The sequence below is a fragment of the Colossoma macropomum genome, unplaced genomic scaffold (assembly GCF_904425465.1).
Source record: "Colossoma macropomum unplaced genomic scaffold, Colossoma_macropomum, whole genome shotgun sequence".
Taxonomy (NCBI): Eukaryota; Metazoa; Chordata; class Actinopteri; order Characiformes; family Serrasalmidae; genus Colossoma; species Colossoma macropomum.
Window position 1 is genome coordinate 41,860,958 of NW_023494787.1, and position 15,762 is coordinate 41,876,719.

General features: G+C 37.3%; 1 protein-coding gene across 1 annotated transcript; it reads left to right on the plus strand.

Annotated features, from left to right (window-relative positions):
• The first annotated feature begins 10,449 nt into the window (after window positions 1-10,449).
• tnfsf18 (TNF superfamily member 18) lies at window positions 10,450-13,808 on the plus strand. Its single transcript, XM_036565732.1, has 3 exons — window positions 10,450-10,863; window positions 12,833-12,881; window positions 12,996-13,808. The coding sequence occupies exons 1-3, from the start codon at window positions 10,693-10,695 to the stop codon at window positions 13,349-13,351; spliced, it is 576 nt and encodes a 191-aa protein (XP_036421625.1). The 5' UTR covers window positions 10,450-10,692; the 3' UTR covers window positions 13,352-13,808.
• The last annotated feature ends 1,954 nt before the right edge of the window (window positions 13,809-15,762 follow it).

The following is a 15,762-nucleotide window of genomic DNA, read 5'->3' on the forward strand; positions in this document are numbered from 1 at the left end:
ACTGCTGCTCAAAATTCAGAAAAAGAACCATTAAATATTGGCTACATCTAAAACACAGTGACCCCCATTCTTATCACTACAAAGCCCTGCAATGCCAAGAGCTGAGCAAAAAGAAGAGTCCTTTCACACAGCTGGTCCTGACACTGAGTTCACTAACACACACTAACACTGTTACCCAGCAGGACCAGCCTGTAATACACACAATCAGACCAAACCAAATTATAACACTCCAAAAACAAAACTACCTCACCCATTGGAAAACACAGACACACACACAGAGCACAATGCAGTGCTATCTGGCCCTAAAATGTCAGTACACTGTAGAGGATTACCTGAACACAGTGACTGACACTAAACGCAGAACCACACTGACAAAGTACAGACTCAGTGAGCACAGCCTGGCCGTGCAGACCGGCCGCTACAAGAGATCCTGGCTGCCTAAAGAGCAGAGACTCTGCCAGCAGTACGACAGTAACACTGTAGCCACAGAGCTGCACTTCCTCACTGAATGTAGCGAATATAATACTCTACAGAACATTTATTTTACTAAACTTGAAAAGATTCACCCCCAATTTAGCCGCCTCAGTAATAATGAGAAGCTGCCCATCCTGCTAGGCGAGAGGAGAGAGAGCAGCGCCTTAGCAGCACAATACATATCAGCCTGCCACAATATGAGGGACAGTGAGTGACCCACCCAAACACACACACACACACACACAGAAACACAGACACACACACACAATATCCAAAACTGCCCTGTTTGTAATCTTTATGTATCTATTTAAATTTCTATTATTTATTTATTTATTTTCTTTTCCTCTTAATTTTCTTTACAACTTAATTCCAAATGACTATTTTACTGTTCTTTTATGTGATTCTCTCATAATTATTTTTACATCAAATTAAATTAAGAGTTCATTTTTCTTGTTCCTTTTTGATGATGCTTTGGCAAAACTGTAACTGAATATGGTCATGCCAATAAAGCTTATTGAATTGAATTGAATTGATTATTTCCTTAATAAGGCAAGGCAGCGAATTAATATATTGAGGCCACGAATTAAGATAAACTTAACTCTGTCCTTATATATATATATATATATTCATGGCCTCAAGATAGTAATTAGTGGCTTCAATATAGTAACTTGTCACCTCAATGTACTAAGTCATGGCCTGAGTATATTAATTTGTGTTCTCAATATACTAATTTATGGCCTCAGTATAGTACTTTGTGGCTTCAGTATACTAATTTGAGGCCTCATTATAGTAATTTGTGGCCTCAGTATATTAATTTGTGGCTTCAATATATTAATTCTGGCCATGCCTTATTAAAAAATAATCACAGTGTCACCTTAAAGGCTCCATACTCTGTCTCTCTCTCTCTCTCTCTCTCTCTCTGACTCTCTCTGTCTCTCATATGGAGCCCCTAAGGTGATATAGTGATAAATTTTTTAATTAGGCATGGCCATGGATTAATATATTGAGGCCATGATTTAAGAGAAACTTAACTCTGGCCTTAATATATTAATTCATAGCCTCAATATAGTAAAATAGTGTCCTCAATGTAGTAAGTTGTCACCTCAATCTACAAATTCGTGGCCTCAGTATATTAATTTGTGTTCTCAGTATACTAATTTGTGACCTCAGTATACTAAATCATGGTCTCAATATATTAATTTGTGGCTTCAGTGTAATTAAAAAATAGTCACTGTGTCACCTTAGGGACTTTGTACTCTCTCTCTCTCTCTCTTCCTCTCTCTCTCTCTATACTCAATACAGTTCTCAGCAGTGCTTTATTGGCATGTTACATTGTTGCCAGATCCATTAACATAAACATAAGTCTGGAAATAGAAATAGAAGTCTAGTCGGAGGTGGGTGGTATTTAGTTCTCTCTCTCTCTCTCTCTCTCTCTCTCTCTCTCTCTCTCTCTCTCTCTCTCTCCCTCTTAAGGAGCCCCTAAGTTCACAAATTTAACTCTGTCCTTAATATATTAATTCATGGCCTCAAGATAGTAATCAGTGACTTCAATATAGTAACTTGTCACCTCAATGTACTAATTCATGGCCTTAGTATATTAATTTGTGTTCTCAATATACTAATTTATGGCTTCAGTATAGTACTTTGTGGCTCCAATATATTAATTTTGGCCATGCCTTTTAAAAAAAATAATCATAGTGTCACCTTAAAGGCTCCATTCTCTCTCTCTCTCTCTATTTCTCTCTATCTCTCTTTCTCTTTCTCTGTCTCTCTCTCTCTCCCTCATATGGAGCCCCTAAGGTGACATAGCGATTATTTTTTTCTCAGCAGTGCTTTATTAGCATGTTACATAGTTGCCAGAGCCATTAACATAAACATAAGATAAATGTGGAAATAGAAACAGAAGTCTAGTCAGAGGTGGGTGGTATTTAGTTCTGTTTACTTGGTTACAAATACTTAAGTATAATTTTAATGAACCTTACTGAGTATTCTGAAATAATGCTATTTTTATATTGACTCATGTATTTGTAATCTACTTTTACACATTTTATCATAAATTCATTATAAATTTGGATATTAATACCTTTTTAATTATTCATTTCAGTATGTAATGTTGGTGAAAGCATTTGCTTTGCTCTGCAATTGGTCACACCTTTGACATTTAGCGTTTTATTTTAGACCAAGAGGGCATCTAAAAGAGAAGAACATCACCTAACAAACATAACTTACTTTGCTAATAGACGCTGGATGTACTAAGTTGTTGCACTGCAGTTCAAGTCAGTGAAGTAAGCAAACTTAAGATTGCCTGGGATTGTTGTACTCCTGTGTATAAATTTACAACAAAGAAAATCCATATAAAAATAAATATAAAGATAATTATAATTAGATAATAAAAATGATTTACAGACATAAGTACTTGACAACATTAAGCAAACAAAACAAAAAAAAAGCAGATGATGTTAACACATTTCAGTCTTCCATCACATGCAAGTCTTTGAGAATAGTAGAAATAGCTTTTATTTAGGAGGCCCAATATAAATAGCACATTAAATTCCACTAAGAAAGAGACCCTGAGACATGGTTTACAATGGTTTACGTGGTGTACAGGGACATCTATAACTTGGTAAAGATTAGAATTACATGGGTAAATGTGATGCTTATTTTTTTTAGACTTTTGGGCTTTAACTAAAGTTGTTTTTGAAAAATGCGCTTTTACTTGAGTATGGATCGAGGCTACTGTACCCACCTCTGAGTATAGTTTACAAATTGCTTACAAGATATACTATGTGTTATTAATATTATATCTTGTCTTATTTGTTTCCTTTAGGTTGTGACAGGATGCTACAAATCCCAAATGATCAGCCCCCCCCACCATTTGGCAGTGGCCCTAATCTGTTTTTTCCCATGGCTTCACAGTGACACCACCACAGACTCCCTGCCCATAATGCACTATGTAATAAGCAGGTATTTGTATTCAGTTTATGCTGCTTTTTAACATTTTTCACATGTGATGCACTGATCGTTGATTTGCAATTAGTGGTGAGGTTTTCTAAAGACAGCATACACTTTTTAATTCATGTTAATAAAAGACTTCTGAAACATTCACAACTCAAGCTGCTTACTGTTAACATGGCTTAAGTACTCAGTGTTAATGCCCTCATCAGAGGTATTTTACTTTAACACTTTTTAATGCAGTTCTCACATACAAAGTCCTTGAGCTATAACAATACAACGTAACCTATTTTATCATTTGAGGCAAGGCTCTTGATTCTACATACACAGGGCTTTAAACAATGCATTCAACTGACTGAAGCACATAAAGTACTCATTTTAATACTGCTTAGATTGGCAGTAACAGGTGTAGGTACAGGGTAAGTACAGAGGTGTAACAGGGTAGGTAAAGAGCAGGTACAGTGCAAAAGGTTGAGATAAAACTGCATATGAGATTTTATTAACCCGGCTGATAGTCTTAATCACAGCACTGTCTATAGGAAATGATGTGTGTATGAAATCTCCTATGAAAGTAACTGACCAGATTCTTACCAGAGACCTGCTACATAGCAAATACCCTTATCTTTCCAACTTTGCTAAAATATAGATTACATGTTAATTGTATTAACCCCATTGATCTATAAACTGATATATGTATAGAGAAATTATGAACGTAACAGTTTTCAGGCTAGTAAAATTTGTTGATCAAATTTGGAAGAATGATTTTTTCCATTGTGTATTTGAAGAATGACCTGATGGCAAAAATATAAGCCACTGACTTTTAAAAGATTTTGTGTGGTATAAAATATCAAATCTGAGAAATGTAACAGTTCAAAATTAATTATGTGTGAATACAATAAAGACCAAGTTGCAAACGTGTGAAATAACTGTGTGTACATGTGCGTATGTGTTTGTAGAGTCTTTAGATTCACAAGCTGATGCACCTTTTTTGCGTTGTTAGTTAATGTTGCTACTCAAATTAATCATGATTTATCATACTATAACATTTTTAAAAATTTACCCATAACCTTTGATCAATGTGTAGTGACTTTTACCTCAAACATTACGTCACCACGCACTAGCGGCCTGGGAAAAGTAACATTAACCAATAACATCATATTTTTGTTTGTTTGTTTTGTTTTGTTTTGTTTTTGCAGTGCAAACAACATGGTGACATCACACAACTGATTTCTGAAAATCAGTTTTGTTTTTTGTTTTTTTTGAAAATATAGTCATGACCACTGCATACAAAGGTCAAAAGTTTGCTTACAGTGGTCATGAAAATCAACAATGACTTGAAAAGACTGCACATGCTGCTCTTTGTGCAAAGGACAAATACGAGTTATTGTATTAAAGTCATGTAAAGAAGTAAGTACAGCTCGTGAAATGTTTATATGTTTTGTTATATTTGGACATAGTAGTAAGTACAAATATAAGTAAGTACAGCCCTGGCTTCAGTAATTTGTACTGCCCCTTTTAGCAGAAACAACTTTATGCAGTCGTTCCCTATAACTGCCTAGCAGTTTCTGGCATCTACTTGGAGAAAATTTTGCCCACTCCTCCTTTCAACTGTGCAATGTTTGAGGGGTTTCTTGCATGTACAGCCCATTCTCAACTCCACCCCCCCACCCCCCCCACCCCCAACATGTCAGTGGGTATTGAATCTGGGCCTTGTCTAGGCTATTCCACAACCCTCCATTTCTTCCTTTTAAGCCATTCCTTGGTGGATTTACTTGTATGTTTGGGATCTTTATCCTGTTGGAAGGTCCACTCTCTGGTATGAAAGCGGATTCGTAGTTGATTCTAATACTGCAAGTTGGCCAGGCCCTGAGGCAACAATGCAGCCCCAAACCATAACATTTCCACCACCATGCTTTACAGCTGGTATGAGGTCCTTCTGATCAAATGCTATCTTTAGTTTTCACCAAGCATGGCTTCTGGTACTGTGGCCTACCAACTCTTTGACTTGAATGTCCATAGCACATTGTTCCAGAAGTTCTGGTCCTTGCCTAGACATTGGTTAGCAAACTTTTGTCTTGCCCTGATGTTGTTTTTAGACAGCAAAAGCTTCCTCCAGGCGCACCTCCCATGTAGGTCAAAGTGCAGTCTTTTGGTCTAGGCATGATGATACCACACACTCCAATAACAAAAAGCAAACCAGACCAGATGAAGTTTAAATGAGACAAGTTCCTCCAAGATATTCTCTAACGGTGTTCTAATCATTAGCACCTGATCAGGTGCGCCTGATTTCAGTTTGACATAGTAATAAATGTAGTGATATTTATTTACTTTTTTCACATAAAAATTGCACTACTGTTTATTTCAATTATATAAAATATGACAAAAATGTTAATTCTCAGTGTCACTTTTTAAGTTATGTCACCTTTATTTATCTCCAAACTTTTCATTGAGTGTACTTAATTCTTCACATAAATGTATTTAGCATTTATAAGGAGTGTTATTTGCATAATTATTCAGTATTTAGTGTGTGTTGGACAGCAAATATTATAAGATGTAGTAATATGATGTATTTAGTCTAGCGTTGAAATCAAGTGCTGAAATCAACCTTGACTGCAAAGTTTAATTTTGCTTTAGATTATAGCTCTAGAGTGTGTTAGTTTAAATTATGACCTCTAGATGGCGACAGAGAATCACTTGTTTATTTCTTGGCAATCTGGGGAAACTGCTTTTTGGCTCCACCACTGAAAGGACCTATAGATAAATGAGTAACAGCAAAACATCACATCGGACAGAATGTCCCCAGCCTTTAGTCTCTGTTTGTAGTGAGAGAATGTAATGCATTGTTAACAGTCAGGCATTTTTAAACACCAAAGTGGTTCCAGCATTGAAGATTTTTAAACCCTAAAGTAAAGTTCTGGTATATGTTGCCATGCTCAGTGCGTAGAAAGAACTCAACAGACCCAGTACTGCGATTCAAAAGATCCCCTAATCACTATTCCCTACATTAAAAATCTGGAGCATTTTATGTATAACACTAGTATAGGAACAGAAATGGTACCTAATCACCATTCTCTACAAAAGAAAACCAGGGCCGCTATAGAACACCACTACAGGGAACAGAAATGGTTTACAGTTGTTTTCAATGGCAGAGACACATTTCGCTCATCGTCTTTGCTTTAATATTTGTGGAGCTCTCCAAGCACTTTAAGCTGAAAAAAGTTCAGGAGTCACGTAGCCTACATCATGAGTACTTCTTCTGTGATGACACTAAACAGAGAAGAGGTTAATAGTTGCAGTTACTGGGTTAACTTGAGTTATCAACATAACAATTGAAATCATGATGTAACCAAAATACACCTTTTTTTAGTTTAGTTTGTTTTTGTAGGCAGAACCACTGTTGCTAGTTAATAATAGTTTTTTATACATTGTTGTGAAAGCTGGCCAGGACAGCTGATTTACAGTTACAGTGCTGTTTTTGCTTAGCAACAGGGAGATGCAGTGGTCCATGTGTTTCTAAGCATTCAGAAAAATACAGTATGAACACCCCCTTAATCACCTCCTGTGCTGGAAAATCAAGAGCACTAGAACATTATTACAGGGAAGAGAAATGATCCCAAATCACTACATGAAATCATGAGTACTATATACAGCACTATCAGAGGTTACATACAGGGATCATTACACGAGTTTACTTATCACTCTTGGACAGTGGTCACGTTCCATCAGATACAGTGGAGTGCATAATAGGTATGCTGTGTACAGTAGGGTACAGTTTTTATACAGTACCTATTGCAGTGTATTTTGGGATTGTAAGAGTGCACTAGGTTTTGTGCACCACTGCAGAAAACACAGTGAATAGGCATAGTTTCAGACCATGCCTATTAAATCATTAATCATTAATGACAATCACAAATCATTAATGCAGCACTAATAGAGTAAAAGACTCATAGTGGGGATTAAGAGATATACTTGGATCCTCCACTTTTTTTAAACTTTCCCTCACCAATTTCGACTCACCACCCAGAAGTGCACAATTGGGCAGTTGTATCCCAAGGGGATGAGGGGATAGTGAGCAGTGGATTTGTAAATCAAAATACGTTCAACCTGTAGATTAGCCACAGTGAGCTAATTAGCTAGCCAGGCTTTTTTTGAGAACATAATGTACATACATTTTATGATTAACTGTTTTTTTATGGCTGAATGTTGTGGTGTGTTGCCTTTCTTTTTGTTGTTGCTAGCTGTGTCACCTTTGGCTTGCTAACTAGCAGGCCAGCAGAGTAAAGGAATTAGTAGTTAGTAGCGTGTCATGTAACAGATGGAATAGTTTGCTATTCAAATCCCAGTCTAAACATAATAAATTGAATATTTTGAAATATCAAGCTTGGAAATATATTTTGAACGGGAAATGCATCAGATCACATTGATTTCTGGACAAGTTTTACTGTTTGTGTTCCTCGGTCCTCCACAGGCTCATCTAACACAGTTCACTTGAGCTTATAAAGTAATGGAATGGCCCTTAAGATGGTGTCAGAGATTCTCCTAAGGTAATGTGAAATGTTAAAATGAGTATTGAAATAAGCAGGTGGAGTAGTTACAATTGGCATGGTACAAAATGTACCACATTACTGACTTGACCCATTACTGAGACTTGACCCGAATTTAAAAGCACCCTTACACCTACTCCTAACCTTATCATTTAATCATCCACCACTCCACCTACCTTTAACCTGACTGGCACGTCATAACCACACTGGGCATTCCTGTCATGAAATTTGTTAGACCATATGATTAGGTCCTTGATCCTCATCACCATCTGTCTACTGACCACAGTGATCTGATTGTACTATGTTAGTTTCAAAGCAGAGCTCATTTGTGAAATCAGGTCATAATGTGTTGACCCAGGCCTGAAACAAACACCTGTAGACGTTGGCAGGGCTCTAGACTTCTCCCACATCTGCTATCAACTAGACAAGTCTTACCCTCGGAAATCCCCCATGGAGTCCTAGTGTGCATTAAGCCACACCACCAACCAGAGTCTACCAGGTGCCTGGCAGACTAACAGTGACACAGACACAGACTGCTAATACAGTTGGTCGCCTGCTTGCAAGTAACACTATTGACCTATATTTAGCAATTTCCATTATCAGTACATTCAACTCCAGACTTCTATTTTTGGTAATTTACTGCCATTGCCGATAACTGTACAAATGTTTATCATATTAATATATCAATGACTGAGCAAGTTTTGTCGATCATTGTAGAGACCACAATAGTTGCATATGAAACAGTGGAAAGTGAGTGGGGGGAGGCCAGAGCAGAAATATCTGTCCATTCCAGCCAACAGACTGACACTTTTCTCTCACACCTTGTGTGGAGGAAGGTCTTTTTTTAAGTTTCTGGTTTTCTTGAGCCTCTAACATCCACATTTGAAAATATTGCAATATTCTAATCAGATTAAGTCACAGATAATCACAGACATTCTATCAGATTCTTTTTTAGTTCTTCTTTCCACCTTGCACAGCTCCATTTTCTGATTTTGCTGCTTGTTTCATGGTTGCTGTCAGTATTGGTTGTTGTCAGGTTAAAATAATAGTCTTTGGGATGTTATTTTTGCCTGTGGGGGACTTGGATATTTCATCTGGGTCACTGGTTTATTATCAATGTTTTTTTCTCCCCTCAGTTGTAGAGAGACACGTTGAGGAGAAAGATTGTGAGGTTCAAAAAGGAGCTTCAAAGAGTTTGACGTCATTTTCTTTTTGTGAAACTTTCCCAGAGAGACCACAGGCCTAAACAGACCAGGACATGACATGTCAAGACATGTATATAAAAGAACAATAAGAAGGTGAGAATTTATTGTCTGACATATGGACATTTGAAATGGTTAGGCTTGTCTTTGTGTGCATTTGAGTGTAAAAATGAAATTAAAATAGATTCTGTTCAGCTAACACTGATACAGAATTCATCTCATTCATGACTCCAATTTTGATTAGCCCCTTAGTACATACTAAGGCTTATTATTCAGTATCAGTACATGAAGTTCCGTGCAGTTGAGCTATTCTTAGATTATATAAGTATATAATACAATTTTGGGCCCGCCAGTTGGCCCTGGCCCTGCCACATCTGAAACTGTTTATTGATTCAGAAAGTTATTTCTGACGAGAAAAAGTTTGTGATGCAACATCAGACCAAGGAAATTATTAATGAAGTAGAATTGTGGCACTTCCGATGAATTATCATGATGGAAAGTCCTGGACAAAAGACAACATGCAAAAAAAAAAAGAGCACTTAATTACTCAGTGATTTATCATGACTAAACTTTTACTTAGTTTGAACCTCACTATCTTCTTTTTTTTTGCATTTCAAGCAGAATTTTGCACAAGACAGACAGCCTTTCTCAGAACACAATAAGCTATTGTTAATATATACAGTCATGAGTGTAAAAGAAGGATTCCGCTTATTCAGAGCCATCTATCATCATTTAGATCTGATCAAGGCAGGTCAGTGACCCACAGGAAGATAGTAGAGGTTAAACTTAAAGGTCGAGTGTTGCCCATACCTTAGAAGGGGAATCCTTACTCCAGACCTTTGCTTTTTTTTGGAAAAGAAAGAGAAAGAGAATACAGAAGGGTGACGGAACAATGGGAAGTTTAAAGATAATGTGAATGGCTCTCCCATATCTCCGTAGGCTATCTGCCTGAGTTTCCATGCTGTCCATCTTTGAGTTGAGGTTTTGCGGCACCAATGATGTTTTTCTGCGTAATTGTTTTGATGCAGCATGTTTCCGCAGAGTTATGGCTTCTGTTTGTTGCGTCGGTCTGCTTCCTCTATCTGACATCGGCTTGCGAGAGAGGGCCTGTCCCTTTACGTGGAGGGAGGTGTTTCTCTCTATTTCTCTGCCTTTTCTCTCTTTCCTTCACTTGTATCACCAGTACTCTGGGGGGAAAGTACACTACACCTCTCCTCCAGGACACCTGCTCAGGAAGCCACACAACGCATGCATGCTGACACTCCTTTAATTCACCCTCCACGCAAAAACCCAGCAGCACAGGAAGTGCAAGTCAGTCTGAGGTTTCTCAGCAGCCCAAGCTGAAGGCAAGGAGCAGAACCAGACTGTCTGTCTCTCTCTCTCTCTCTCTCTCTCTCTAGTTCTTCATTCCCACATTTGCTTCATCTGTCAGCGTCCCGCTTGCATCTATCGCCGGAGTCTCACTTCTTCCCGGTCACTTTTACCCGGCAGCAGACTGTCTGTGTGTCATCTGCTGCGCTATGTCTGGATCTGGGCGGCAGCACGAGGAGTTGGACAGCAGTAACGGGCCACATGTGGCCCATCTGAGGAGACTGGTCTGGCTGTTGCTAGTGTGGTCCTTCTTCATGACTCTGGGCGTCGCTGTCTCCATCTCTCTCCAGTTCATCCTTCCTAGACCTTCCAACAAAGTGGTATGTTATGGTTTAAGTTGTGCTATTTGGCAGTAGCTTGTGTACTGTCACCAAAGTAAGGCATGACATGAATGTTAGATTTGTTTTGAGAGATCAGTGAAATGGACAGTGTTAAATTAAATGTGTAATCAGCGCTTGCTGAGTAACACAGTTATACTTGTTGCAGATGTACACTGGAGGTGTAAATTAACTGACATCAGGAGCCAGTTGCCAAATTCTAATTTCAATTTGAAATGCCTATAAAAAGTCATTCTTTAGTGATTCTTCAGTCATTATTTTTCATAACAAAAAGGCAAATAAAAATGTTCACAGTTGATAGTTTGGCTTAGTTAAATATAGCTTGGCAATGTTGAGAAAAGGAGAAAACAAAACCTCCATAGCCCTGGACTTCATAAGTAGCAGACATTGCAATGTAAACTGTTGTCACCGAAGATAAAGGTGAAGTTCACACGTGTAACAGAACATTTCCGTAAATGAGTTATCTTTGACGTATCACTGAAAAAATGCCTGTTTCAGTTTGTTCAGAGACAACACGTAACAAGTCAGTGGCAGACTCGAACAGAATCATTTGGGTAGTTTGTAATAAAGCAAGAGTCAGAGGCTTCCATGCACAAGCTTTCATGGACCTATAGAGTGTGAGGGCCCAAGGAGCATACCTGAACATGCTCTGCATATTCAAACAGATTCTAAACATAGGCTAAAAAAATAAAATGGAGTGTTTTGTAGCCTTTAATTAAATATCCTTAATGCCAGTGTAATAGAACAGATCTGAAGAAACTCTAGTGGTTCAGTTCAGTAGTAACACCTATGTGACATGTAAACTCTTGTGTTTGAAAATGAAACGAGTGAATGTCTGAATCCATTGGCTCTCCCAACAGTGCACTTACTTGTTTGTTTCTCTTTTTCAGTGCAAATACATATACAGATTCAGCAGTTTCATAAGGGCACTCAATTAGAAAGAAAAGTACACAGTAGCTCTATGGGTTTCTTGTGTTCATCCACTGCAGTTTGTTTGTGCCTGGTAACATGTCAGCATGTCTCAGCATCAAATTGGCATATCACTTTGTTCCATCATCCAGAACATGACTTGCAGTGTTTACCAAGGTGTGAAGCCTTGTGGGAGGTTAAGGTTTATTATCATGTTGCATTCATTTGCAGGCATCAGTGCTGCATCTAGAGGCAGGGGCAGTGCAGTGGAACCAGTTGTCCCATTTTGGGAAAGGGGAGGGGAATGTATTTCATGTCTTAGTAATTTTCAGTGAGCAAATGAAATAACCACAGAGATGAGACAAGGCAGGATATTCTGCTATGAGTCACAGCTTCTCCTTTTTGATGTATTGTACATGATAGGTGCAGACAATGAGAGTCACTCCACAGTAAATTCATATTATTTAAGTTATGGAACTGGCAAGATGCTTCTGTTTTAGGGAAACTCTTGTGTTCTATTCAAAATACACCAGTGACATGCATTTAAAAATCAATGCAAAAAACAAAGATCACCATCCCACCAAACAAAACAAGTTTGATTTTTGATTGTTTGTGGCCAAAAACCACATATTGGACAACAACAGACCATCTGATAATTACTGTATTTCTGTGTTATATGTATTATATTGCTGCTGTCGGAAGAAAACCTCATATCTCCATTTTTGTCGTTTTTCAGTTTTTGACAAAATTTGAAAAGGTCTGTTGCCCTTTATAATGTATGTAAATTTCATGATGAATGGACCAAAAGAAACCACCCAAAACGACTTGGGGAAAAAAGTCTGGTTCCATTGACTTACGTTAAAAGTAAAGTAGGTTTTTTCCTTTTCCTGTAAAGATATCATTTTGGAGATACACGGTTTTCTTCCAACAACAGTGATATGCTACATGTTAACTGATATCTCTTGGAGACAGCTCTGTCTATGACTTTTCATAGTGCTGTTGATAGCCATGTGCAGAATCAGATGATTGTCTGTCTCCACAGGTCCCAGACAAGAGCAACCACCCTGAACTAATAACGTATGATTTCTCTGGTAAGACTGACCTTTTATTTTGAAGTCCTCAGACATATTGACCCACCATAGTTTTTTGTTGAAACCTTTTTATGAAGTGTTCTCACCAGCAATATTCTTTCTCTTTTCTCTTAGAATCCACAGACAGAAGTGCTGATGGAAGTGTTGAACTGAAGTGGAAAAATGTTAAAGGCAATGTTAAAGTGGAAGTGCAGGAGGATGGCAATTATTTCCTCTACCTGCAAGTGACCCTGGAGAACCTGAAGCCAAATGTGACCTACACAGTTAAGTTGGACATTTTACATGAAACAGACAAAAGCCTCAAATCAGAAAAAACTATCTTAGAGAGACATATTAATGGATCACGGTCTACAGGATTTATGGGAAAGGGATTCCTTATATCTGGAGGAACTATTTTGAAGGTTACCTGCAGGCCTTCAGTCAGACTGGACAAGGCAAACACGTACCTGGGCATAATAAAACTCAGCTGAAGTCTTCCTTGTCTACTGCCTGCATGGATGTAATGTTGAGGGTGACAGTGGTAATGTACAGACTGATTTTCTATCTGGGAAACTGAGTTCACTTTTCACTGAATTACGTCTGCACCTTTGTAGAAGAACACATTTATAAATGTTTCTTAAAGGCCAGATTCATGGAAAATGATTTGTTAGTTCCTCATTCTCGTACCTCTCATTAAGTGTCTTTAAGATTTCTCCTCGAAAGACTAAAAACATTCCATTCATACCCATTAATCAAGTCTATATTTTTAAATACTAAAAAGTCAAGGAAGTCCAGCATATTTTGCAGCAACTCTAGGATCAATTTGAACTAACTTCATAAAACCGTTGGCAAAAAAGTCTGTATCATCACAATGTTTAATGAAGGAGTACATTTCCTGTGAATCTTCTCTTTAAGTTGTAGTTTTTTTTCTCCATTTTTGTGGCTCTGTTTTCAAGCTTTTTTTCTCTCAAGGACAAATGGCTATACTTCATACTGCAGTTCATTTTATTACAGATTCTACTCTGTATATGGGAAAAGGCTGGTCATACCTCAAAACACAGAGAGCACTACCCACCATTAGAAGTTGCCACCTTATATCAAGTGACAATAGAAATGATGGTTATTTAACAGTTGAACAGTTCAACAGTCTTGAAATTCTTTTTGAAACCCAAAAACAGGCAAAATTAACATACTAAATGTCGATAAATCAGTTCATAGTGTTACTGTATGACCAGTTTGTGTACGTGTACATGTATATATTTTTATATTGTAGTATTTTTTATTGTATGGGTATCTTGTGTGTAACATTATAAGTGTCCACTCTTAGATTTTGGCCTCAGTTGGTCTATGAATAGAACAATATTACATGAAAAGAATAAAAGGCCATGCTTCTAGGTAAGTTATGGAGGATACTAATGAGTATGAAACACCCAGTTTTAAACTGTATATATTTGTGTTGTGTTTATTTTGGGGTATCTTTTTTTCCTAATTTATTTATGATGACACTTTAAGTGTTTGGCCTAGTTTATTTCAATATAAGAGTTTATATGAATGTATTATTGTTGATATGACTTGACAAAAGTTACTCATTAATCTCATTACATATTATATATGTACAGAAATCACAGCAGTGACTCCCCTCATTTTTACTCATGTTTCAATGATTCTACCACAGAAGCATGTTTAAGTATTTTAGCTTAAAATTTTTAACTAAAGTTTTTTTTTTTTATTATTTTACATACCGTTTCCATATACTTTGCATATCAGGCTCAAATCTGCCCTTTATTACATGGCTGCTTACTCAGTGGACCAATAATGAAACTCGAAAAACCACTACAGTTGACATTTTTTGTTTCTAGGGATGAAATGTCTTTTTATTTCTAAGAAATGTAAACATTATTTTTGACATCACATTTACTTTTACCATGTCTTGTAACATTTTTTTTCAGTTTAGATCATATCTGTTTACTATTTTACACTCTCCTTGTGAACATGTTTGTATTGTTTAATGAATGCATTTTCAGCTCAATTTTCCATTCAGGTCATTTTTTATCTGTTATATTTTCTCTACTCTCTCCATTTGTTTTTATTTCATTTGACTGATTCATTCAGAATCTTGTTTATGGCACCTTTATGTTATCTACATTGCCTTTTTTTTGTTTCAGGAGCATCTTTAGAATGATTCTTACTCTGTGGGCCACTAAACAGTGACAAAGTGAGCACAGCAATTAAATCACTTTAGCTGAATGTCTCTAGGAAAGAAGCTCTGCTGTAAATTCTCCATTATTAAGTTAAACATATCTCAGGTAATACTGACAGAGTTGTACAAGGTTTTCTGGTTTGTTTGTATTTCTCTGTTTAAATATAAGCTGTTTCTAAGGGTTAAACATTTGAATGTATTCACAAAGCCACACTGAGAAAACCGCTTTGTCTCAGAAGGCTTTATTCCTGTGTTAAAAAATGAACTGAAATAAAAGCTTTTCTTTAACACTGACAGTAACGTTGACTCTTGTTGTAAGTGGGAGTGACATAGCAGTCAGCATACGCTTTTAGCATAGTCTCCACAAACCCCCCTCATCAGAAAGTTTGAGTCAAATGTGGGCTCCCACAAAGGACAAAAGAGCAAACATTTGATGTGAAGTCAGGCCGAATTTGCATAAACATATAGCATACTTTATTGGCCCCCAGTGGCCCTCCCCTTATCTACCCTCTACTCATCCCTCCATTAACCTATTGTGGCAATGGGAAACAATGGTAGACCGCAACTTGTGGGGTTGCTTGACTTTACTGTACTGTATTCATCTGTGGTGACTCAGCTGTGAGACCCTTATTATGATTCAAAAGTGAAAGAGTGTCAGCGACTGAGATTTGCTTAATCACGTTTTCTCTCAGCTGAGTAACA